Genomic DNA, 24,430 nt, shown 5'->3' with positions numbered 1-24,430 from the left:
GCTAAGTGGGTGGGAGAAGTTCTGGCGGCCCCTTTTACATCTAGGAAGAGGGGAGTGGCCATTTTAGTAATCGGAAGTTGGAATATCAGGTAATTAATACTGTAATCGATCCTGAGGGCAGATTTTTAATCGCGGAACTGGAAATTACAACGTATAAAATACATACTGTGCAATATATATGGTCCCAATCAAAGCGACCCGTAAATTTTGGTCTACACTCTCAGTCAAACTACATAACTATATTGGGTCAAATCTAATTGTCGGGGGAGACCTAAATTTAATGCAGATCCTCTGCTAGATAGCTCAAATAAAAGGCCCTAAAAAATAGGGACCGGAAAGCTCGGACCTTTCAGAAATTCTGCAGTCAGCTGGGACTGGTGGACATATGGCGGGTCCAGAACCCGGACGCTCGAGATTACTCTTGTGTATCTCAAGTCCAACAGTCCTTTCTCGAGGATCGATTATTTTTTAATTTCTGAATCCCTGCTTAACTGGAACTGGGTGTCCAGTATTGGAGACATCGTCATTTCGATCACCGCTGTGATCGGGTTGAGATGTGATACAAATGGTGGACACCGAGATAAGAACCACATATATTTCCCTAAGTACCTGAGCAACAATATCAAGTTTCAGAACCATTACGTTTAAAATGGGACGAATACTATAATAACAATCACAGTTATATAGATAAGATCGAAGTGTTCTGGGAGGCCTCCAAGGCCGTTTTACGAGGAGAAATTAAATCTTATTCCCTACATCTGAAAAAAAATTGGACCCTAATAACTAGACAACTTGCTAATCGGGTTTAAGAACGCATATAGGGCTTATATTATAAACCACACTAAAGCTTACTGGGATGCATATGTGACTGCTAAAATGCTCGGGATACGCATATTAAGCAAAGTAGCGTTCAGGAAGAAATGAGAATGAGAGCAATATACGGTGGCCTTTACGGGCAGATCGGCGAAATTTCTGGCCAGAACCACTAAATCTTCTCCCAGACATCCAATATCTGCTATTAAACAGGGGAGATATGAGATATACCAAACATACTGACAATTGAAAAAGTATTCTTTGACTTTTTTCAAGATCTACTACAAAAGAGAGCCCTACTAACCCCGATAAGAGATTGGCATTCTGGGAAAAGATTGAGATTCCAAGGTTATCTTCTGATGCCAGAGACACGATTAAAGCCTCTATTACTGAGGAGGAAATCACAATAGCAATTAAGAACGCGAAAACTAATAAAGCGGCTGGACTGATGCCCTCCCCATCGAGTACTATAGGATTTACAGACACAGGTGACCCCAATACTGAATAAGCTATTTAATTTTTATTTTTCAGAAAACACCTAATTGTTCTCCATCTTTTACAACCGCAAATATCTCATTAATTCTAAAAAAAGGTAAATATCCGGAATTACCTAGCTCCTATAGACCGACTCTCAGTCCTAAACAACCGACTATAAGTTGCTGGCATCTATAATAGCCTCCCGATTGAAACCATACCTGGGTGATTTAATCCACGAGAACCAATCAGGTTTCATGTCGGGCCGGAATCCTGTAAGAAATACCAAGGAAACTATTAATCCTGATCGAATCCTTCTGGATCAAATATAAGTCTTTACGAGTAAGGGAAAACGGAAGATAAGGCTATCTTAACGATCGACGCGGAGAAAGCATTCGATCGCGTTGACTGGGTCCATTTGTTCTCCGCGTTGGATCGGTTCGGATTTCCTGAATATTTTATTAATTATATTCAATTAATCTATAGTACCCCTTCCTCGGCGATCATCATAAATAATACATCTACCCAACGCCTTTTGAGCTTTCCAGAGGGACTAGACAAGGATGCCCTTCTTTCCCCTTTTCTATTCAATCTGAGTATAGAACCTCTTGCATTCGATTAAGACAAGAACTAGATGGGATTCTCATGGCAGATGAAAAGCTAGTGTTGCTCCTATATGCGGATGATCTCTTAATATTTCTTTCTAATCTTAAGGTCACTATACCCATCTTCCAAATGATTATCCAAGAATTTGGGGAGATCTCTGGATTTAAGATAAATATTTCAAAATCAGAATTAATGTGGGTATATAGAAAACCCTCCTTATTATTGTAATCATCCCTTCCTTGAGGTCTCCCAGATTACTTATCTTGGTCTTTGTCTATCTAGAAATCCAGAAGAGTGGTACAAAATAAATTATAGACCATGTCTAGATTACTGCAGAAAGAAGTTAGTGGAGTGGACCCCGTTACCTATATCATTAACGGCGCGTGTAACTTTAATTAAATCTGTCCTCTTTCCAAAACTTTTTTATATTATGCAGAATATCCCGTGTTTTCTACATAAGAAAGATATTATCATGTATAATAGGGCATGTTCTCAATTCTTATGGAATGGTAAGAGACCACGCATTGCGCCCCATAGACTTATGAACTCTAAGCTTTCAGCCGGCCTCGCTCTCCCTAATATTCAATCATATAATCTGGCTACCTTAGCCAGATTTGCTCTAGACTGGCTAACTGGGAAAGACCAAATCTCCTCGGTTATCTGGGAAAATCAAATGGTGGCCCCGTTCAATTTGAAGGCACTTTTACACTGTCCCCTCACTTCCTTGCCCTCCAATATATTCTATATGACCACCTTTAAGAACGTCCTGGTGGCCTGGCAGAGGCTTTGTGTGGAAAACGATTGCTCCCCCCCATATATCACAATATTTAACTATATGTGGTAATCCTGAGTTCGGGCCGGGCTTAACCAACCAGATATTCAAAGCTTGGGCGTCAAAGGGTCTTCAAAATATTTGGCAACTATTAGGTACAGATGGATACCCACGACTGTTTGAGGATATTGCAACACAATACGATCTACAGCCACGCGAATTCTATGCTTATCTCCAAGTTAGACATTATCTGCAGGAGCTAAGCTCAAAATACGGGAATAATTGGTCACGGGGCGAGCTACAGGCCAGGATCTCCCTGTATGCGGCAGGAATCTATACAATTTCTCCACTATATCTTCTCACAAACCAGAAAACGTCAAAGACACAGGTAACTGAGATGGTGGCAATGTGGGACACATATTTCCCAGATATAGATGAACAGACCATTATAGGGAGTTTCCAAATAATCCAGCAAAGCTGGGTACCGACTTCGTGGAGAGAGTCGCAGATAAAAATTGCTCTTAAAAGATATCTTACTCCTGCTGTTCTCTCCAAATGGTATAAATCAAGAGTCCTCTGTCCTAGATGTTCCTCATTAAGTGCAGATCTATTCCACTGTCTCTGGAGTTGCCCCAAAATCCATCAATACTGGAAGAAAATATCCTACTGGATGACAGTAATTTTGAAATTGGATCATAAAGTATCCCCAATGGATGTTTTCTTTTTGGTGAAATTTCAGGGAATAACCAAGAATTACAATCTGATAAATACGATAATCCTAACAGCTCGGAATCTTATTTTTAAACAGTGGAAAGCTTCTTCTGCACCTACAATGAAACAATTTAAAAGTGCTATGGTTAACCATTTCACAACAGAGCAATTCAATATTCCCTATCCACAAGATAAATATCTGCCTACATTCTTCAAAAAATGGGAAACACTTGTGAGATCTTGTCCTCTCGCACTTCAGAAAAAGTTAATTAAACCTCTCAGAGACTCGGAGTATGTTATGGTAAACATTTTAGCTGGCCATTTCCCTGGAGATTGGGCGTCAGATTCTGGGTCAGGGGATTAGGTGGGGCGGGAGACGAGAGAGCTGCGGATTTCCCCTTTTTTTTTTTTTTTTTTTTTTTTTTTTTTTTTTTTTTTTTTTTTTTTTTGTTATGTGTGATGTGTGAATGCCTGGGAGTGATATTAAATATTAAAAGAAGTAAAGATGAAAAATGATCACAAATTTGCACAAGTGTAGTATGTTTTTTAGACTTTGATACACATAGGATAAACTCTGGTTGATTGTCTAAATTTTGGATTATCTTTATTATGTAAATCACTATTGTAAGGGGATTTGCTGACCCTTACCTTGACACGGACTGTTAATGTTTAAACTGTATATGGAATATTTTATTCATTGTGATGTATTTTTACATTGATTATTGTAATATATTATCTTTACTATAAAATAAAAGTTAAAAAAAAAAAAAAAAACAAAAAAAAAAAAAACAAATGTGGTACCACAGTTTGCATAAAAATCTATCTGAAACTGCTGTTTAGTTGAACTGCTTATGAAATAACTGCCCAGCGACACATTAGCTCACATATGGCAGTTTTGTTTCCCACATTTGAAGTTACGTTTCTTATGTAGCCAATTTTGTTTTGAATCCTTATTATGGAGTACCATACTAGGAGAAAGACTCTTAGCTAGAGTTCTCACTTTTTTGGGAACATACGGTTTTAAAATGTCATCTCCCAAAAGGATATGCATATGTTTCCTTAGTATTTTTACAATAGCATTATACTGCTGAGAATATTCAGTTGTAATTACTACTGAATTCTTGAATGTAAGATCTATATTAGTGTCACAGAACTTGTCGCTATCACTTTTTTTATTATTAGTGTATGTTTTTATTACATTGCGACATTTCTCTAGAGGACCTTTTTTGTATCCTTGGCGGATTAGTCTATTTTGTAATTCCCTCCAATTTAGTATTCCTCCTTAGCCTGATAAATTGGCCTTTGGGTATGGCTTTAATAAGATGGCAAGGATGTTGGGAAGTGGCATGTAGTATAGTATTGCCAGCCGTGGCCTTACAAAATGTTTTAGTTACAATTTCATTGTTATAGCCTTTTATATACTGATCACTTAGGTAAAACTAAAATGGGAGGATGGCTGTCTAACGTGTGTCTGAAAAGCTAGCATATATTTTATTTTATTATTTTATTAGCACTGACACTAGAAATTCGGCCTCATGAAAATCCATTTGTAAACAAGTGGGTGAATATTTATGACAAACATTTCATATATCCTGTAGAAACATGACTCACAGAGGGCCTATGAAATGAGCCTCTTTTGCACACTAGACTGCATTTTATGTAATTGGTCATTATGCACTTTAATGGTGCTGACCATGCATTATGTATCGAATTTCTGAGTCTAGACAATAATACATTTATAATGAATATATCTTTAGTGCCAGCAACACTTTGAAAACATCCCATTTGCTTTAAGGTTAATTTGACTGACCCTTAGTGTAAACTGTAATATGGACACAAAAATATTGTTGTGACATGAGGGGGTAACTTCTGTCTAACAATTAACGGACTTGTGTTAATAGACTTGAAGGTAGTTGTGGTAAAGAGTTGTAGAAAAATCTCTCAATAGAAGGTTTACTAACTAGTCATGTAAGTACATACAAACAGCCTGCCATTGGGCTTATAGCCATAAAACATTAAACCTAAGGATATAATACAATGTTGTCAATTGTTAAATTAGCTAAAATGTTTCTGCAGGGGTTATCGAATAAATATAAAAAATGTCAGCCTTCCAGTGTTTATTTGGCTTCCTGTTCCCCCTCTCTATGCTACTCTTCTAGCTGTTATAAAGGCTGTTAATACAAAAATGTGCGTTTGTTTTAATTAATAGAATTTAGAATATTTACCATATAAGAGAGAGAGAAAAAAAACAATTTTAAAAGGTTAGAAAACTTTGGTCTACAACATTTAACATTATTGCCCAATGAAATAATTTTGCTGGTGTAAGACTTTTCGGTATTATAGATTTTGCATAATCCATAGGAAAAATTACATAAAAAATAAACAAAAGAGAGAGTCTGACACTCAGTTGCATGCACTCAGTTAGATTAAAAGCAAAATGGAAGAGTTAGATTCAGCACTGGGCTAAATGGTGATAGGCCCAGAACCACTTAAGTATTTATTTCCTCCCTGGGTCCTTAACCTAAAGCCAAACATATCTGCCTTCAATCGAACAAACTGACATGCAACAAGGTATATATAGCAGCAAAGAGGTAGCACAGAGTACTGAGAAATAAGAGGCAAGGCAAAGAGGTAAACCACATGGCAAAGCAGGAGACAGCAGCAGAAAGCAAACTAAGTATTCAGAGCACCAAGGATTTATGCAATATAGAAGGTCTCTAGGCAGAGCAGGGTTCAACAATGTATAGCCAGACCAATCCTTCAGAGTGCTAAAGGGTTAAGAAATAGAGTAGTCACTTAGGCAGAGCAGGGTTCAGCAAGGGATAGTCAGACCAATCTTTCAGAGGGCCAAAGGGTTAAACAAAAGAGTAGTAATTTAGGCAGAGCAGTGTTCCGCAGCAGGTAGTCAGTCCAAACTTTACAATATATAATAGGAATGCCCAGGAGTACACACAGCACAACCTATACTAGGGCAACTAAAGAATGAAGGATGTTGCCTTAAATAGATGCAGGCTCGCTCCAAGGAGGATGCACAGGTGTGCAAGTAGACAAGCAGAGCGTCACCACCACGCTGCACAACACCTTAAGGGGCCCTCATGGGCACTCACAGGCATGTACCCCTAGTTATCAAGCTTGGGTGCAAAACACATAGGCATACATACACAGATGAATGCTAAATTCAACATAAAAACACTGTAAAAGTTTTTAGAGACTGTTTGCTAAATTGTAACAAAGGATTGTGATCGACCCCCATATGTTAACAATCTTTACTATATACATAGGCTATGTTAACCTGCTGGTTTATGGTAGTTAATTCTTATTCAGAATTCAGGCTGCTACTATATTTCATATATGTCATTCCTTATTAATTGTTGGAGGTTATTTAATGTTTCAGGATAGAATTGTATTTTTATTTCACTTAGAAAGCATAATCCATATAAATATATTAACTACATTACTGGTATTTCCCTTACCTATAGAACTAAATCTAACATCAGCATTGGATCCAACCATTCTGTATATCTCAGTTATAAAGTATAATATGCCTTTTTGTTGCATAACTATTTGCAAGAGTAATGTATCATTTGTCTATATAAATTAACATGTTTTCTATTTTCAAATTAAACCCCCCCATAAAAAATGCCGAATTGTGTAGCAATCATTAAAAATTGTCTTAATCTCATGCTCTTATTTTTCTTTATTTATTGCAGGAATTGGTAAGAACGTTATTTGTGACCGAACGGCAACTCCTCTTGACGCCTTCAGGATGATGTCAGCTGCCCACTATTATCCTAAGCTTATGAGCATCATGGGAAATGTCTTGCGCTTCCTTCCTGCTTTTGTGAAAATGAAGCAGCTGATCCAAGAAGGATATGTGGGTGAATTACAAGTGTGTGAGGTACAGGTCCACAGCGGAAGTCTCCTGGGAAAGAAGTATAACTGGAGCTGTGATGACCTCATGGGTGGAGGAGGTCTACACTCTGTGGGTACTTACATCATTGACCTTCTCACCTTCCTAACCAGCCAGAAAGCAGTAAAGGTTCATGGGCTTCTTAAAACTTTTGTGAAGCAGACAGATCACATCAAAGGGATACGCCACATAACCAGTGATGATTTCTGCACATTTCAAATGGTTCTCGAAGGCGGCGTATGCTGCACTGTTACCCTAAATTTTAATGTTCCTGGAGAGTTCAAACAAGATATAATTGTGGTTGGATCTGCTGGTAGACTGATTGTAATGGGGGCAGATCTCTATGGACAAAGAAACTGCTCATCTGAGCGTGAGCTACTTCTAAAAGACTCCACACCTGTGAGCAATTCGCTCTTGCCTGAGAAAGCCTTCAGTGATATCCCATCTCCATACTTGAGGGGGACTATTAAATTGGTGCAGGCTGTAAGGCAAGCTTTTGAAGACCAGGATGACAGGAGAACATGGGATGGAAGACCGTTAACTATGGCTGCCACTTTTGATGACTGCCTTTATGCACTCTGTGTGGTGGACACCATTAAAAAATCAAATCAGACTGGAGAATGGCAGAACATTGTGATAATGACAGAGGAGCCGGAGTTGAGCCCTGCATACCTAATTAGCGAAGCCATGCGCAGAAGCAGAATGTCTTTGTATTGCTAGCATGCAGTACAGCAATAGCCTGAATTAAAATAATTTATCATTATAATTTTGTGCTGTATGGCATTCTAATAACGGGAAGACGATGACTAGTGCTGTCTGCACTATAGTGTGTATCATTATTGTATCTGTAAAGGAATGTGTCCTTTTTCCTTAGCAGACAAACTGTGAAGTTTTATGCGAATGTATTTTATTGGGAGGAGGGGCATAAAGAACCCTTAAAATATAACTTAATTTGCCTTGTGGGGTCTTAAAAATCGATGTTCATTGCAGATGTATTCATTTTTAAGGGGATTGTTTATATGGGAGCTTAGAAAATGTGAATGTTAATCCTACTGAAATTATACCACATTTGTTCAGAGTTAGTGGTCTATTACAGTGTTAGGTCTTGATAATACATTTTGAATGAGATTAATGGGGTAAGAAAACAGATAAAAAAAACTTTAAACTGTTATCATTCCTAAAATGTAAGTTAGAAATATTTATTTGTATTGTCAACTGCTATTAAAAATTCATTAAGAATGTATAGTTTACATTCTTAATAACGGCAGCGTATTCTCTTCAAATCAGTACTTGAATCAAACGTGATACAGTTTTTAGAATAGTGGAACATTTTCAAATTGTTAAAAAATTATCAACTCATGCATATTTAAATGGACTTTGCATGTTTCGGTTATGCCCTATGTCAGTGATGGCAAACCTTGGCACTCCAGATGATTCAGAACTACATTTTCCATGATGACTAGGCACTCAGAAGTCCAATCGAGCATCATGGGAAATGTAGTTCTAAAACATCTGGAGTACCAAGGTTTGCCATCACTGCCCTATGTGGTTCACAATTGAGTTTAAAGAAACTTAAAGAGAATGCATTAAAGGGCCATAATACCCAAATGTTTAAACACTTGAAAGTGATGCAGTATAGCTGTAAAAAGCTGACTAGAAAATATCACCTGAACATCTCTATGTAAAAAAGAAAGATATTTTACCTCAAAAGTTTCTCAGTAGCCACATCCCATTGTAAAGGATTTCTAAGCAGCATATTAGTATGTCTGTCCTGGGACAGCTGAAAGGATGAGCCTCGTGCACTCTCATATTATTTCCCTATTCAGATTAGGGAAGTTTACAATGAAATTGGCTGCTGTTTATTTCTTCATTTTTTATTTTTTTTTACCTGCAGCTGGGAGCAGCTGAGTATAACTTTTTACACAGAACTTACTCTGCTGAGCTGAGGAGATTGTGAGGTAAAATACCTTCCTTTTTTACATAGAGATGCTCAGGTGATATTTTCCTGTCAGCTTTTTACAGTTATAATGCATCAGTTTCAAGTGATTTAGCATATGAGTATTATGTCCCTTTAAGCTTAAGCCCTGGCAGTAGAGTGCAAATGAGGTTAAGCATGAATCACAATTCTTTTTTAAAAAAGTGCATGCTTATGTTTTTTGCATTAGGCATTTGTTACCAGTTTTCCTGCAAAATGTCTTGCTTTTCCTTAGGCAATTTTGTTTTTCCCTTGAAGATCCCCAGCTGCTTAACACTAGTGGGTATACAAAAGCACCAGTGTGCATGTTTAGCAGATTTACTTTCTTATGTCACATTGCTGGGGCAAGTTTATCCATCATATCTGTATTTAAATGGTTTTGAGAATTGGAGTTAAAAAACACAACTTTGAAGTTATCATTAAAAATAAGAAAGTAGTTCTGCTAAATAAAATGGCCTCTATTCAATAATAGAGAACAAAAAATAATGGATTATACATTATAGAGGTAGATTTAATAAAACACATTTTATAATAAATTTCTAATGTTGGAAGATCTCCTGCAGGATTCGTAAAACAAGTTGCACTTCAACCTGTATTTGTAGCCAACACGGTGAAACAAAGTTACATTATTTTTAGTTTCACATGTTTAAAATGCCAATAGTCAAAATTTTACTTTTGTGATTCAGATAGAGCGTGCCATTTTTTTCCAATTTACTTTTATTATCTAGTTTCCTTTGTTCTCTTGGTAGCATTTGTTGAAAACAATACCTAGGTAGGCTCAGTAGCAGCAGTGCACAACTGGAACCTAGCAGCTGATTGGTTGCTGCACATATATATATTGTCTCACCTGATGTGTTCGACTAGTGCCCAGTACTGCATTGCAACTCCTTCAATAAAGGATACCAAGAGAATGAAGCAAATTTGATAAACATGTTGGGTCTTTTGTCTCTTTAATATAGCAAGTAATTCACATTTAAATATCCATAATTTAATTTGTAACCACACATACACTGCTGTTCAAAAATACCGGTATATATGGAGATCTAAAACAAATAGCACTAATTACATAGTGCTAAAGGGACATTATACCCATATGCTAAATCACTTGAAAGTGATGTAGCATAACTGTAAAAAACTGAAATGAAAATATCACCTGAACATCTCTATGTAAAAAAGTAAGATATTCAATATAGTTGGTGCTCTGTGTACAGCTATTCTTCAGCTACTGTCAGCTACCTGTTGAAAAAAAAAAAAAATTGCCAGTTAGCTTCATCAGTGCTGATGTCACATTTTGCTTTACTGTTATCTCGTGTGTTTACACAAAAATATTCCAAGATTTTATATTACTGAGGAGGAAAATAACATGACTGTGCCTGCACATGCCAGATGCACACTCCCTTGCAATTCCTCGGTCTAGCATTCTGATTGGCTGCTTAAAGTCCACTTTCAATGGGATGTGGCTACTGAGAACATTTTGAAGTAAATATCTTCCTTTTTTACATAGAGATGTTCAGGTAATATATTCTAGATAGCTTTTTACATTTATGCTGCGTCACTTTTAAGTGCTTCAACATTTGAGTATCATGTCCTTTTAAAGTACTTAATGAAGTTAGAATTTTATTCACATTACACATCCTATTTTGTATACTGCACAAAGGAAAAATACAATACAAAATTGTTTTATATGTTATGATAAATAGTTTTTCACAGTTCCTTGAGTTTTCCTTTTCCTATTGCTTATTCCGAGAGATCTAGCAAATAGATTCTATTAAAAGGTGCCAATTTTATTGCATCTACCCCATTCTAGGATATTTTATTCAAAAGTTATTATGGAAATATATATTATATGTATTGTAATTGGTTAACAAGGGTTGAAAGGAGACATCACCAAAACTCAAGCCTAGTATTTGAAATGAACTGTATCTGTACTGTTTATGAATGTGTAAATGTTTAACCTTTGGCATTAGAAACTCTTTAACCACTCCAAGAAACAATTGGAGGCAGACATTTATTGTTAAATTTCACAGGCTGTGGCTCCACCCAACTTTAATAGATTTCCTTCCATAAGGCAGGGAAAGTCCACAACTTAATTCCTTACTGTTGGGAAATACAACACCTGGCCACCAGGAGGAGGCGAAGACACCATAGCCAAAGGCTTAAATATCCCTCCCACTTCCCCTATCCCCCAGTCATTCTTTGCCTTTCCTTACTATAGAAAGTGGCAGAGAAGTGGCAGAAGATTTAGTCCTGTAATGGATATGTTCCCTTCAAGAAAGGACTGGAGTTTAAAGTAATCATGTCAACCTCTCAGTGAGAGTATTGATGAAAGTTAAAGTCTGGAGATGCAGGGAAAGTTTTTCTGTGAACCCTTCCAGACTGTCGCCTAACAGCTCCTGAGCAATCAGTGTTGACGAGTATCACTGCTTGTCGTTTTACACTCATGTCCATGTCAGAGCGTCGCTGCATGACTGTCACACTTGAGAGGCTGTGCCTGTTCCACAACATGGATCCTGGAGGATAAGACCGTTTTTATATATACACTTTTGCTATACAGGGTCACAGTGTGGCTCCTTTATGCCTCGATAGGATCAAGGGTTAATATCTCTTTCAGGGAGATTATTTGGACAGCAAGGGGTTATTTATAACTGCTTTAATGTAAGAGTTTTGGGCTCATAGACTGTGTGCTTTTTGGCTTGGAACAAACAAGTTTCACTTTCGTTTTTGAGTGTTGCACAGCTCATAATAGCTTAGCGTTTTTTTCATAGCAGGGGAAGTCCTGTCCTACGCACCATGTGACGGGGTGCGTTCTTTTCATTTTCCTGCGATCCTGCTGCGGACATCACTCCTAAGGAGAGCGTTTTCACTGTTAGCTGTCTGGGTCAAGGAGGTGGTGAGTGCCCCAGCCATTGGGATTATAAAGGTGCCGGTTTTTTAATAAAAGCATTTTTTTTGTCTGTCCTTCTCTGAATATATCTTAGCTATGGAGGACTCTGATACTACGTTAGAAGATTCTGCTACTTCTGTACTGAATAATAATTCCTTTTTATATTGTGAGGAGGCCGTGGTTTGCCCGCCTGCTCAATTTTGTTCCATTTTCCTAAGCACTGTTCTAAAGTCTTAAGAAGGGAGACAAGCCTGCTAATACTCATAGCGCTATTAGCCCCTCTGAGCCGTCTACCTCTCAGGAATCTGTGTCCCGAGAGATTACTACCCTTTCTACACTACCTGCGGACGAGTCAGAGACTTCAGTTTTTAAACCCCCTTCAGTGTAGGAAACCTCCTTTAGATTTAAAATTGAGCATCTGTGTTTTTATTAAAGGAGGTTCTGTCTACGCTAGAGGTTCCAGAGGCTACACTCCCTGAGGAACCGAAGACCCCTAAATTAGACAGGGTTTATGAAGATAGGAAGGTCCCTCTGACTTTTCCTGTGCCAGTTAAGATGGCAAACATTATTAGTAACGAATGGGAAAGAATAGGAACTTCCCGTCCCTGACTCTCAATTAGATTTGTCGGGCTCCATCCCCACAGTTCATTGAGGTGGAGACTCCCCTCAAGGATATTCAGGAGAGAATTAAAGCTCTGAGAATTGCTAACTCTTTCTTCTGTGACGCGAATATGCAGATTATTCGCCTAAATACAAAGGCTTCTGGTTTTGCGGTCCTAGCCCGACAGGCGCTCTGGTTGAAGTCTTGGTCTGCGGGCATGACTTCTAAATCCAGACTCCTTTCTCTTCCTTTCAAGAGGAAGATTTTATTTGGTCCAGGGCTGGACTCCATTTTTCTCTTGTTAAGTGTATTCAGTCCACGGATCATCCATTACTTATGGGATATATTCCCTTCCCAACAGGAAGTTGCAAGAGGATCACCCAAAGCAGAGCTGCTATATAGCTCCTCCCCTCCACGTCATATCCAGTCATTCTCTTGCAACTCTCAACATAGTAGGAAGGTGTGAGAGGAGTGTGGAGTTTTTATACTTAATTATTTCTTCAATCAAAAGTTTGTTATTTTAAATGGCACGGAGTGTGCTGTTTTTCTCTCAGGCAGTATTTAGAAGAAGAATCTGCCTGCGTTTTCTATGATCTTAGCAGAAGTAACTAAGATCCACTGGCTGTTCTCGCACATTCTGAGGAGTGGGGTAACTTCAGAAAGGGAATAGCATGCGGGGTTCCCTGCAGATGAGGTATGTGCAGTAAAATATTTTTCTAAGGAATGGAATTGACTAAGAAAATACTGCTGATACCGATGTAATGTAAGTACAGCCTTAAATGCAGTAGTAGTGACTGGTATCAGGCTGATGAATGTATGTGCAGTAAAGTAATTTTCTAAGGAATGGAATTTGACTAAGAAAATGCTGTTAATACTGAAGTAATATATGAGCCTTAACTGCAGTAGAAGCGACTGGTAGCAGGCTTATTGATAACACTACATAACTTTTAAAATGTATGTTTAAAACGTTTACTGGCATGTTATTCGTTTTTGTGAGGTACTTTGGTGATAAATCTTTTGGGGCATGACTTTTTCCACATGGCTGACGTATATTTATGCATAGAAAAGGTTAACTGAGTTTTCCCACTGTTGTAATATGAGTGGGAGGGGCCTATTTTAGCGCTTTTTTGCGCAGTAAAAATTCAGTCACAGTCTTCCTGCTTCTTCCTCCTTGATCCAGGACGTCTCTAGAGAGCTCAGGGGTCTTCAAAATTCATTTTGAGGGAGGTAATCAGTCACAGCAGACCTGTGACAGTGTGTTTGACTGTGATAAAAACGTTAATTGTTAAATTGATTATCCGTTTTGGGTATTAAGAGGTTAATCATCCATTTGCTAGTGGGTGCAATACTTTGCTAACTTAATACATTTACTGTGTAAATTTGGTTGCTATAACTGATTTGGTTCATTGTTATTTCAACTGTGACAGTTTTTTTTTTTGTGCTTCTTAAAGGCGCAGTAGCGTCTTTTATATTGCTTGTAAACTTATTTGAAAGGATTTTCCAAGCTTGCTAGTCTCATTGCTAGTCTGTTTAAACATGTCTGACACAGATGAATCTGTTTGTTCACTATGTTTGAAGGCCAATGTGGAGCCCCATAGAAATATGTGTACTAAATGTATTGATGTCACTTTAAATAAAAGTCAGTCTTTATCTGTAAAGAAATTATCACCAGACAACGAGGGGGAAGTTATGCCGACTAACTCTCCTCACGTGTCAGTACCTTCGCCTCCCGCTCAGGAGGCGCGTGATATTGTGGCGCCAAGTACATCAGAGAGGCCCATACAAATCACTTTGCAAGACATGGCTGCTGTTATGACAGAGGTATTATCTAAATTGCCAGAATTAAGAGGCAAGCGCGATAGCTCTGGGTTAAGGACAGAGCGCGCTGATGATGTGAGAGCCATGTCCGATACTGCGTCACAATTTGCAGAACATGAGGACGGAGAGCTTCATTCTGTGGGTGACGGATCTGATCCAGGGAGACCGGATTCAGAGATTTCTAATTTTAAATTTAAGCTTGAGAACCTCCGTGTATTGTTAGGGGAGGTATTAGCGGCTCTGAATGATTGTAACACGGTTGCAATTCCAGAGAAATTATGTAGGCTGGATAGATACTATGCGGTGCCGGTGTGTACTGACGTTTTCCCTATACCGAAAAGGCTTACAGAGATTATTAGCAAGGAGTGGGATAGACCCGGTGTGCCCTTTTCCCCTCCTCCGATATTTAGGAAAATGTTTCCAATAGACGCCACCACCCGAGACTTATGGCAGACGGTCCCTAAGGTGGAGGGAGCAGTTTCTACTTTAGCTAAACGTACCACTATCCCGGTGGAGGATAGTTGTGCTTTTTCGGATCCAATGGATAAAAAATTAGAAGGTTACCTTAAGAAAATGTTTGTTCAACAAGGTTTTATCTTACAGCCCCTTGCATGCATTGCGCCTGTCACTGCTGCTGCGGCATTCTGGTTTGAGTCTCTGGAAGAGGCCATTCGCACAGCTCCATTGGATGAGATTATGGACAAGCTTAAAGCACTTAAGCTAGCTAACGCATTTGTTTCTGATGCCGTTGTACATTTAACCAAACTAACGGCTAAGAACTCCGGATTCGCCATCCAGGCGTGCAGAGCGCTATGGCTTAAATCCTGGTCAGCTGACGTGACTTCTAAATCTAAATTGCTTAATATTCCTTTCAAAGGGCAGACCTTATTCGGGCCCGGCTTGAAAGAAATTATTGCTGACATTACTGGAGGTAAGGGTCATACTCTTCCTCAGGACAGGGCCAAATCAAAGGCCAAACAGTCTAACTTTCGTAACTTCAAGGCAGGAGCAGCATCAACTTCCTCCGCTCCAAACAGGAAGGAACTGTTGCTCGTTACAGACAGGGCTGGAAAGCTAACCAGTCCTGGAACAAGGGCAAGCAGGCCAGAAAACCTACTTCTGCCCCTAAGACAGCATGAAGAGAGGGCCCCCTATCCGGAAACGGATCTAGTGGGGGGCAGACTTTCTCTCTTCGCCCAGGCTTGGGCAAGAGATGTCCAGGATCCCTGGGCGTTGGAGATCATATCTCAGGGATATCTTCTGGACTTCAAAGCTTCTCCTCCACAAGGGAGATTTCATCTTTCAAGGTTATCAGCAAACCAAATAAAGAAAGAGGCATTTCTACGCTGTGTACAAGACCTCTTAGTAATGGGGGTGATCCACCCAGTTCCGCGGACGGAACAAGGGCAAGGTTTTTACTCAAATCTGTTTGTGGTTCCCAAGAAAGAGGGAACCTTCAGACCAATCTTGGACCTAAAAATCTTAAACAAATTCCTAAGAGTTCCATCATTCAAAATGGAAACTATTCGAACTATTCTACCCATGATCCAAGAGGGTCAATACATGACCACAGTGGACTTAAAGGATGCCTACCTTCACATACCGATTCACAAAGATCATTATCGGTACCTAAGATTTGCCTTTCTAGACAGGCATTACCAGTTTGTAGCTCTTACCTTCGGGTTAGCTACGGCCCCGAGAATTTTTACAAAGGTTCTGGGCTCACTTCTGGCGGTGCTAAGACCGCGAGGCATAGCGGTGGCTCCGTACCTAGACGACATTCTGATACAAGCGTCAAGTTTTCAAATTGCCAAGTCTCATACAGAGATAGTTCTGGCATTTCTGAGGTCGTATGGGTGGAAGGTGAACGTGGAAAAGAGTTCTCTATTACCACTCACAAGAGTTCCCTTCCTGGGGACTCTTATAGATTCTATAGAGATGAAGATTTACCTGACGGAGTCCAGGTTATCAAAGCTTCTGAATGCTTGCCGTGTCCTTCATTCCATTCCACGCCCGTCAGTAGCTCAGTGCATGGAAGTAATCAGCTTAATGGTAGCGGCAATGGACATAGTACCATTTGCGCGCCTGCATCTCAGACCACTGCAATTATGCATGCTAAGTCAGTGGAATGGGGATTACTCAGATTTGTCCCCTCTACTAAATCTGGATCAAGAGACCAGAGATTCTCTTCTCTGGTGGCTTTCTCGGGTCCATCTGTCCAAGGGGATGACCTTTCGCAGGCCAGATTGGATGATTGGAACAACAGATGCCAGCCTTCTAGGTTGGGGCACAGTCTGGAACTCCCTGAAGGCTCAGGGATTATGGACTCAGGAGGAGAAACTCCTCCCAATAAATATTCTGGAGTTGAGAGCAATATTCAATGCTCTTCTAGCTTGGCCTCAGTTAGCAACACTGAGGTTCATCAGATTTCAGTCGGACAACATCACGACTTTGGCTTACATCAACCATCAAGGGGGAACCAGGAGTTCCCTAGCGATGTTAGAAGTTTCAAAGATAATTCGCTGGGCAGAGTCTCACTCTTGCCACCTGTCAGCGATCTACATCCCAGGCGTGGAGAACTGGGAGGTGGACTTTCTAAGTCACCAGACTTTTCATCCGGGGGAGTGGGAACTTCATCCGGAGGTCTTCGCTCAACTGATTCATTGTTGGGGCAAACCAGAACTGGATCTCATGGCGTCTCGCCAGAATGCCAAGCTTCCTTGTTACGGATCCAGGTCCAGGGACCCGGGAGCGGCGCTGATAGATGCTCTGGCAGCCCCTTGGGTTTTCAACATGGCTTATGTGTTTCCACCATTTCCGCTGCTACCTCGACTGATTGCCAAGATCAAACAGGAGAGAGCATCAGTGATTCTGATAGCGCCTGCGTGGCCACGCAGGACCTGGTATGCAGACCTAGTGGACATCTCGTCCTGTCCACCATGGTCTCTGCCTCTGAGGCAGGACCTTCTAATACAAGGTCCTTTCAACCATCCAAATCTAATTTCTCTGAGGCTGACTGCATGGAGATTGAACGCTTGATCCTATCAAAGCGTGGCTTCTCGGAGTCAGTTATTGATACCTTAATACAGGCACGGAAGCCTGTTACCAGAAAAATTTACCATAAGATATGGCGTAAATATTTATATTGGTGCGAATCCAAGAGTTACTCATGGAGTAAGGTTAGGATTCCTAGGATATTGTCCTTTCTTCAAGAGGGTTTAGAAAAGGGCTTATCTGCTAGTTCGTTAAAGGGACAGATTTCTGCTCTGTCTATTCTTTTACACAAACGTCTGGCAGAAGTTCCAGACGTCCAGGCTTTTTGTCAGGCTTTGGCTAGGATTAAGCCTGTGTTTAAGACTGTTGCTCCTCCGTGGAGCTTAAACTTGGTTCTTAAAGTTCTTCAAGGGGTTCCGTTTGAACCCCTTCATTCCATTGATATTAAGCTTTTATCTTGGAAAGTTCTGTTTTTAATGGCTATTTCCTCGGCTCGAAGAGTCTCTGAGTTATCTGCCTTACATTGTGATTCTCCTTATCTGATTTTCCATTCAGACAAGGTAGTTCTGCGTACTAAACCTGTGTTTTTACCTAAGGTAGTTTCTAACAGGAATATCAATCAGGAGATTGTTGTTCCATCATTATGTCCTAATCCTTCTTCAAAGAAGGAACGACTTTTGCATAATCTGGACGTAGTCCGTGCCCTGAAGTTCTATTTACAGGCAACTAAAGATTTTGGTCAAACTTCTTCCCTGTTTGTCGTGTACTCTGGACAGAAGAGAGGTCAAAAAGCTTCGGCAACCTCTCTCTCCTTTTGGCTTCGTAGCATAATACGTTTAGCCTATGAGACTGCTGGACAGCAGCCCCCTGAAAGAATTACATCTCATTCCACTAGAGCTGTGGCTTCCACCTGGGCCTTTAAGAATGAGGCCTCTGTTGAACAGATTTGCAAGGCTGCAACTTGGTCTTCGCTTCACACTTTTTAAAAATTTAAAAAATTTGACACTTTTGCTTCTTCGGAGGCTGTTTTTGGGAGAAAGGTTCTACAGGCAGTGGTTCCTTCCGTTTAAGTTCCTGCCTTGTCCCTCCCATCATCCGTGTACTTTAGCTTTGGTATTGGTATCCCATAAGTAATGGATGATCCGTGGACTGAATACACTTAACAAGAGAAAACATAATTTATGCTTACCTGATAAATTTATTTCTCTTGTAGTGTATTCAGTCCACGGCCCGCCCTGTCTTTTTTAAGGCAGATCTAAATTTTAATTAAAACTCTAGTCACCACTGCTCCCTATGGTTTCTCCTTTCTTGTCTTGTTTCGGTCGAATGAGTGGATATGACGTGGAGGGGAGGAGCTATATAGCAGCTCTGCTTTGGGTGATCCTCTTGCAACTTCCTGTTGGGAAGGGAATATATCCCATAAGTAATGGATGATCCGTGGACTGAATACACTACAAGAGAAATAAATTTATCAGGTAAGCATAAATTATGTTTTTCTACGGTTACTGGAGGGAAGGGTGCCTTCCTACTGCAGGATAAGAGAATAGGACTATGGGACGGCAGTCGTCTAATTTTCGTTCCTTTCGTTCTGACAAATCACAACGACAGCAATCCTCATCCAAGTCCGAGCAGCCCAAGAGTACTTGGAAGCGCCGACTCAGTCCTGGAATAAGTCGAAACAGACTAAGAAGCCCGCCGAGAACAAATCAGCATGAAGGGGCAGCCCCCGATGCAGGATCGGATCGATTCGGGGGCAGACTGTCTCTTTTTTCAGACGCTTGGTTCCAGGATGTACAGGATCCTTGGGTCCTGGAGGTTCTATCTCAGGGATACCGGATAGGATTCAAATCTCATCCACCCAGGGGCAGATTCCTACTCTCCAGACTGTCTACAAGACCAGAGAAGAGGACTTCCTTTTTAGATTGTGTACAGGATCTCTCACCTCTATGAGTAATTGTCCTGGTACCTACAGCAGAAAGAGATTTGGGGTTTTATTCAAACCTTTTCGTGGTTCCAAAAAGGAGGAAACTTTTTGTCCAATTCTGGACTTAAAGTGCCTAAACAAATTTCTCATTGTTCCCTCTTTCAAGATGGAGACACTATGGTCATTCCTTCCTCTAAGTTCATTAAGGACAGTTTATGACCACCATAGACCTGAAAGATGCATATCTTCATGTTCCGATACACAGGGAGCATTTTCAGTTCCTGAGGTTTGCCTTTCTGGACCAGCACTTCCAGTTCATAGCTCTTCTGTTTGGCCTAGCTACTGCTCCATGGATATTTACGAAGGTTCTGGGGCTCTTCTAGCTGTTGCCAGAACACAAGGTATTGCCATCGCTCCTTACCTGGACGATATCTTGGTACAAGCACCATCTTTTCGTCTAGCGGAAGAACACTCAGAGTCTCTTCTCAGTCTTCTTCGATCATATGGATGGAAGATAAACTTGGAAAAGAGTTCTCTTACTCCATGTACCAGGGTGAATTTCCTGGGGATAATAAGAGACTCCATATCCATGAGAATATTTCTCACAGATCAGAGACGTTGCAAGCTGACTACTGCATGTCTAGCCCTCCAGGCTTCCTTGAGACCCGCAGTGGCTCAGTGTATGGAGGTGATTGGACTCATGGTGTCCTGTATGGACATCATTCCATTTGCCAGATTCCATCTCAGACCCTTACAACTATGCATGCTGAGACAATGAAACCGGCAGCAATTCAGATCTGTCTCAACAGATTGTGCTGGACAAACTGTCGAGAGACTCACTCTCTTGGTAGCTCTGTCCAGATCATCTGTCCCAAGGCACGTGCATCTTGAGACCGTCCTGGGAGATTGTGACTACGGACACAAGCCGTTCCGGCTGGGGAGCCGTTTGGAGTGCCAAGAAGGCACAAGGGCTGTGGACTCAGGAGGAGTCCTCCCTTGGAACTCCGGGCAATCTTCAATGCCTTGAAGGCTTGGCCCCTTCTGGGTTCATCCCAGTTTATCAGATTCCAATCAGACAATATAACCTCGGTTGCTTATATCATCCATCAGGGGGGAACGAGAAGTTCCTTGGCGATGAGAGAAGTATCTCAGATACTAGAGTGGGCAGAGACTCACAGATGTACACTGTCAGCGATCCACATTCCGGGTGTGGACAACTGGGAAGCAGACTTTCTCAGCAGGCAATCCTTTCACCCAGGGGAATGGTCTCTCCACCTCGAGGTGTTTGCAGAGATATGCAGCGAGTGGGGGACACCAGAGATAGATCTCATGGCATCCCGCCTCAATACCAAGCTACCCAGGTACGGGTCGAGGTCAAGGGATCCTCAGGCGGAACTGATCAGTACCATGGAGGTTCAGACTCATGTATCTTTTCCTTACATTACCGCTTCTCCCTTGTGGGGTGGCTCGCATCAAGCAGAAGCGAGCATCAGTGATTCTGATTGCTCAGTCGTGGCCGCAAAGGACGTGGTTTGCGGATCTGGTGGGGATGTCCTCATCTCCTCAGTGGAGGTTACGTTGTTGCAGAGATTTGCTGATACAGAGTCCTTTCGTTCTTCAAAATCTAGATTCTCTGAGGCTGACTGGAGATTGAACGCTTAGTATTAGCCAAGAGTGGGTTTTCTGAGAGTGTTATCGACACTCTGGTTCAAGCTCGTAAGCCAGTTACTCGTCATATCTACCATAAAGTCTGGAGGACTTACTTTTACTGGTGTGAAGAGCGTGGCTTTTCCTGGCATAAGGTTAAGATTGCCAGAATCTTATCTTTTCTCCAAGATGGACTGGAGAAGAGTCTATCTGCTAGATTCCTGAAGGGACAGATATCGGCCCTGTCGGTGTTACTGCACAAGAAATTGGCTGAGCTTCTGGATGTGCAGTCCTTTGTTAAGGCTCTGACTAGGATCCGACCTGTGTTTAGATCTGCGGCTCCGCCTTGGAGCCTTAATCTTGTTCTTAGTGTTTTGCAGCAGGCTCCGTTTGAGCCTATGCATACTGTTGACATTAAATTGTTATCTTGGAAGTTTTTTTTTTTTGTTGGCTATTGCCTCTGCGTTCTCTGAGTTTCTGAGATTTATGCTTTGCAATGTGAACGCCCTTATCTGGTTTTCCATGCTGATAAGGCGGTTTTACGCACTAAATTAGGGTTCCTCCCTAAGGTGGTGACGGATCGTAACATTAATCAAGAAATTGTTGTTCCTTCCTTGTGTCCTAATCCTTCTTCAGCCAAGGAACGTTTGCTTCACAATCTCGATGTGGTTTGTGCCTTGAAGTTCTATCTTCAGGCTACTAAAGAATTCAGACAATCTTCCTCTTTGTCATCTATACGGGGAAGCGTAACGGGCAGAAGGCTACTACGACTTCCCTATCTTTCTGGTTGAGGAGTGTCATCTGCTTAGCTTATGAGACAGCAGGGAGACAGCCTCCTGAGAGGATAACGGCTCACTCCACTAGAGCAGTAGCTTCCTCCTGGGCTTTTAAGAACGAAGCCTCTATGGATCAGATTTGTAAGGCGGCTACCTGGTCCTTCTTACACACTTTTTCTAAATTTTACAAGTTTGATGTGTTTGCTTCGACTGAAGCAGCTTTCGGGAGAAAAGTTTATCTGGCTGTGGTATCATTTCCTTCCTGGCAGGGATAGTCCACGACCCCACCCATAATTTTTTTTTTTTGATGGGCTGCTCCCTTTCTTTTTATTATTTCTGCTGGCACCTTCATACCCTGATGTTTCTGTTACTTTTCCTTGTTCCCTCTGCAGATTGACTGGAGAAGTGGGAGTGATATTTAAGCCTTTGGCTGGGGTGTCTTTGCCTCCTCCTGGTGGCCAGGTGTTGTATTTCCCAACAGTAAGGAATGAAGTCGTGGACTCTCCCTGCCAGGAAGGAAAGGAAATTATCTGGTATGCATAAATTATGTTTTCCCCTTTTGTTAAAGGGACATGAAAGCCAAACTTTTTCCTTTGATGATTCAGATAGAGCATACAATTTTGAACAACTTTTCAATTTACTTCTATTATTAAATTTGGTTCATCCTGTGGGTATCCTTTTTGGAAGGAGCAGCAATGTACTACTAGGAGCATGCTGAGCACATAGGGTGAGCTAATAAAGGATTCCAGGAGAATAAAGCAAATTAAATTTAAGTAAATTGGAGATTTGTTGAAAAGTTTAGTTTTGACCTTACTGTCCCTTTAAAGCAAATGGTTTTGGTATTCTATATTCCCCTTCCTCCCCATAAAGGTAAACCATACGCCCTGACAGTGCTGGCTGTAACATAGGCCTGTGTAAAGCCTTCAGCTGAATCATGAACGTTTAGTTTAGACTTTACTGTCTCATTCAAGCAAATTATTCTGGTATTGTTGTACCTGCCCAGTGCCCATTCCTCCACATAAATGTAAGCCATAGCCCCTGTCGGTGCTGGCTGAAATATGCCGGGCCTATGTAAAGCCTTCAGCTGTATTCTAGGAGGTGGGGATTGTATAAAGGATTTTCAGTAGAAAAAAGTAAATATATTAATAATTTAAATAGTTTAGTTTAATAGCTATAATACTGAAAACACACATTTAAATATACTGTCATCAAATCAGTGCTTGAGTTTTTGTGATAAAGGAAGCCATTTCACATGAATGTCGTACAACTTTGTGATGGCAATCAAATCTTGTACAAAGCAAAAAACGTTTCCACAAATGTTTACATAACATTCATTTGTTCTGCTTGCAAAATTATAAGCCATTTCTCATTCAGGTAGTAAGAACTTTCCACGTGACATTGACACTGATTCCGATCTCCTGTGATCTTTTGTTTTAACGCCAGGTATGTGTAGTTAATGATTTTGGGAATGGACACAATAAATTTTCCTCTTATCTGGTGTTAAAGTTCAAGGCTCCTGGATTTTTCTTTTGCAAACTACTGTATATTCTCAGGATATTGATTCTAGGTAAGGAAGGAATATTATCACATATTTGAGAAAAAAGTCCAAACTGAATTATTCATGTTACATTTGAAATACAATTTGGCTGTTATCTACACATTATATTAATTTAATAGAGCATCATTTAAATATTTTTTTTTGCAAGATCTGTCTAACATGATTTTAAAACTAACATGACTCTACAGAGCTGGTCCATGCGAGAGAAGCTCACTGGCTAGTAAGAAAGACTCCCTCAGCCCTATTGGCAGAGGGTGACACACCTCAAAACATGAATAAATACAAAAATGACATTCAGATCAGGAACATTTATTATTGAACACAGTAAAATGGCCTGTTCTAATTTCCACAAAGAAAATCAATATTTGAGCTAAAATAATAAATAACAATCAGCTATTCATAACGATGCTTTTCCCCTAACGCCGCTATTACAAGTCTTGTAGGTATTGGTGTACCGCACACCTTTTTGGCCGTCACGCAACGTCAGTACAGCACTTTTAAAAAATACCTTTTTCAATGGGACTTTCATAGCGCCGGTATTACAAGTTTTGCTGTGAGGCCAAAAAGTGAGCGGTACACCCTATACTGACAAGATTTGTACCGCCATCTACAGTCAGTAGTTATGAGATTTACGTTGCAAATCTGTAGCATAAAACTCATAACTAAAGTGTTAAAAAGTACACTAACAACCATAAACTACCTATTAACCTTTAAACCGAGGCCCTCCCGCATCGCAAATACTAAAATAAATTTATTAACCCCTAATCTGCTGCTCTAGACATCGCCGCTACTTAAAAAATGTATTATTCCCTATTCCGCCGCTCCCCAACATCGTCACCACTATAATAAACCTATTAACCCCTAAACCGTTGCCCTCCCTCATCGCAAACACTATTTAAATATTATTAACCCCTAATCTGCCATCCGCCCACACCGCCGCAATAATAAACCTATTAACCACTAAACC

The 24,430-nt window shown here is 40.5% G+C and overlaps 1 protein-coding gene across 1 annotated transcript in view; it reads left to right on the top strand.

Moving 5' to 3' along the window:
* Window positions 1-8,553, top strand: part of GFOD1 (glucose-fructose oxidoreductase domain containing 1) — a 158,437-nt gene extending 149,884 nt beyond the window's left edge. The window contains exon 2 of the mRNA XM_053714752.1: window positions 7,087-8,553. Coding sequence (XP_053570727.1) covers window positions 7,087-8,006 — 920 coding nt within the window. The 3' untranslated portion in view covers window positions 8,007-8,553. The remainder of the gene's footprint in view (window positions 1-7,086) is intronic.
* Window positions 8,554-24,430: the final 15,877 nt, after the last annotated feature.

This window comes from Bombina bombina, chromosome 5 (assembly GCF_027579735.1).
Source record: "Bombina bombina isolate aBomBom1 chromosome 5, aBomBom1.pri, whole genome shotgun sequence".
Lineage (NCBI taxonomy): Eukaryota > Metazoa > Chordata > Amphibia > Anura > Bombinatoridae > Bombina > Bombina bombina.
This window is presented reverse-complemented; position numbering and strand designations above follow the sequence as displayed.